We start from the raw sequence: 2,765 nt of genomic DNA on the forward strand, positions 1-2,765 counted from the left end.
ATGCTTTTAAGAAAAAGTAAAAAAGAAAAGATTTAACCTAAACTTGTGCTGTTTGCTGCAGGTTTCTGTGATATCAGACAGTAGCAGGACCTGAGCTCATAGATGTGTTTGTGTTTACATGCGTTCACCATGTATTTATTTTAGGCAGAGTTCCAGGAGGAAGTCTAGTTAAAGTTTGGGACGAGCGCCAGAACAGGAGCCGGGCCCCCCCACCGACCCCCTGAAGCCTGTGTTGTTATACCGACTCCACAGCCTGCTTCGCTCACACGTGTCTGTCTGTGTTCACTCACTGTGTTTGTGTTTGCTTGGAGCAGAAGCTGAAACACTCTCTGTCCCGAGAATCAGTGCAGAAGCAGCGCTGCAGCTCCCTCCGCAGGCGAACCGGTCCGAATCCGTACGGCACCAAGTGGCTGGAAGACACACAGACACATATTTGTATGAGAAGTTTTTACTGCTAAATATTATGGAGGACCTAGAGAGTCACTGAAGAAGAAAACCAGCTGATTCATATTTTACATTTGAATCGTGCAATTTGAAATCCAACCTGAACAGCAGTTTCTACTTGCACATTTAAAGTAAAATTATGCAAAGGGAATTTTAAATTGGTTTATTAATTTCAGTTCAATTCAGTTTATTTCTATAGTCACAGCTCACATCATCTCAAGGCACTTTATAGAGACAATACTGTCTGATTGGTAAGAAAACCTAATGACTGCATCCAGTTGTTGACTTGCAAGACATGCTCCTCCTGAAAGTGGTGACAACCTTCACATGCATTTTGTTATTGACTCTTCAGCACTGAGGATGCATGTAGCGACAGTGGAGAGGAAATCTCCCTTTTAACAGGAAGAAACCGGACAATAAGCCTTTCTACTTAAAAAAACAAACCAAAAAAAATCTGACTTTCCTGAGTGTCACGCTGTAGTCATCTGATGTCCTATCTAGGAATATATATCAATGGTACAAACAGTTTCTGCTTAAAAAGATGTCCCCACTATGCAGACTTTCAAAACGGCGGATACTTAGATATTTATATAGATAGAAGATGGGGTTAAGCTGTTACTTTGTGAGATCACAGTCACAGCTGTGATTTCAAAATGCTCAGCATCCATTTCTCCATGTGTTTTCTGCACTGGAAAAAATCTAAATCTAGATAAGTAATTTTTTCTTAAAATAGGTGCATTTGTTCTTTTGATTGACGAGGTAAAAGTGACATTTTGCCAATGGAACAAGACAATTTACATTTAAAATAAGAAAACACAGTTGCATTGTCTCATTTCAAGTGCATTTTATCTAATTATCTATATTTTAAGAGTAAAAATATTTATTCCATTGGAAAACCACCTCATTTATCTACTCAAATTAAGGGTAAATTTAAGAAATTTTTACTTATTTTTAGATAATTTTTCCAGTGATGAGGACCATTTCCCAGGCAGGTAGATTTAGCTTTTTTCCTGTGCACACGACAACAGGGACTGGGATCTTTTTTTTTTTATCTCTTTCAGGTTGTAAACTTCTAAAGCTGTTAAACCTGCTGTTTTAGGTTTATATCCTTTTTAGACAAGTAATAGTTTTCTATCATCAAACATGTGTTGTTTTTTGTCTATGTTTTTGCAGCACAGAGGCATGATTCTGCAGATCAATTTTCCATTTTTTTTTTTTTACGAGGCTTAATTTTTAGCATTTAAATGTGATTTCACTTGTCTTTCTTTAAGAGTTAGGGGTTTTAAGGAAGACTTTATTTACTGCACATATAACTTTGAACTTAAAATAAACCCAAGCACAGCATCGCAAACTGGAAGGTTTTGGAAAAGGTTTCCCAGAAATCCATCAATAAGCTGCAATTATCTTCCTGTGAGCCAAAGTTTAATATGAACCACAAACACGGCTCCTGTGTTCCTTTCTCCTCAGACAGATTTCAGTTGGTTCTTGGATCTATGTGGTGCCAGAGTGGCTGCAGGTTAAAGCCTGATTATCAGCAGCAAAAAGTTACCGTAGCTTAAACAAAGACGTAACACCAAATGAAAGCAGAACTGCTCCAAAATTAAACATCTCTGCACCAAATTTAGACGTATAAGTGTTGAATCTGTTATCGGCAGCACATCTGGATCTCATTTCCACCACACAGCTGGAGATAACATTCAACCCTTTTCATCTCCTGGCCTCCTCCTCTATTCCCTCGTCTCTACGATATCATTTATTTCTCTCCTTGCAGCTTGTTGACCTCCCTGCTGTTACCTCCACCTTCCACCCTCTGCTAAGTGTCAGAGGGCTCCTCTCTTGGGTTACAAGGATGAATAAATCTGGGTGACCTGAACTGTTGAACCGTAGCTCAATGAGTAACGGCTCTGAGGCAGCAGACACTCGACTCTTCCTGAATGCCTTCAGATGCAAAGCTTTCATCCAGTTATTGTTGCCAGAACACATCAAACAGCCCAAAGATCAGTACCAACATTTCTCTGCTTTTGCATAGATGTGTGACAGCTTCTGCACAGCTTTCTGATACAACCTTTCTGACCTTCTGGCACCCAAACACACAAACCTAAAGCCTTTGTAGCTGTTGGAGCGTCATGCACCACCTTTTCTTTTGTAGTTCAGGACCAGATCTGTAACAAAGCATTCTCCAAAAGAACAAAACGTTTTGTCCGACTCTGGCTCGGAACCGTTCTGACTGATAAAGAAGAGTCTCAGCTCGACCCGCTGCAATTTGCCAACCAGGTCCACAGGTGTAAAGGAAGCTGTGCCTCCTTTCAATTACTAGCTTA

General features: G+C 39.9%; 1 protein-coding gene across 1 annotated transcript in view; it reads right to left on the reverse strand.

Annotated features, from left to right (window-relative positions):
* The window catches only part of LOC107092022 (endothelin-1-like), a 61,250-nt gene that overhangs the window by 3,575 nt on the left and 54,910 nt on the right, over positions 1-2,765 (reverse strand). Inside the window, exon 3 of the mRNA XM_015386294.1 lies at positions 291-410. Coding sequence (XP_015241780.1) covers positions 291-410 — 120 coding nt within the window. The remainder of the gene's footprint in view (positions 1-290; positions 411-2,765) is intronic.

The sequence above is a fragment of the Cyprinodon variegatus genome, unplaced genomic scaffold (assembly GCF_000732505.1).
Source record: "Cyprinodon variegatus isolate N-32 unplaced genomic scaffold, C_variegatus-1.0 Scaffold363, whole genome shotgun sequence".
NCBI lineage: Eukaryota > Metazoa > Chordata > Actinopteri > Cyprinodontiformes > Cyprinodontidae > Cyprinodon > Cyprinodon variegatus.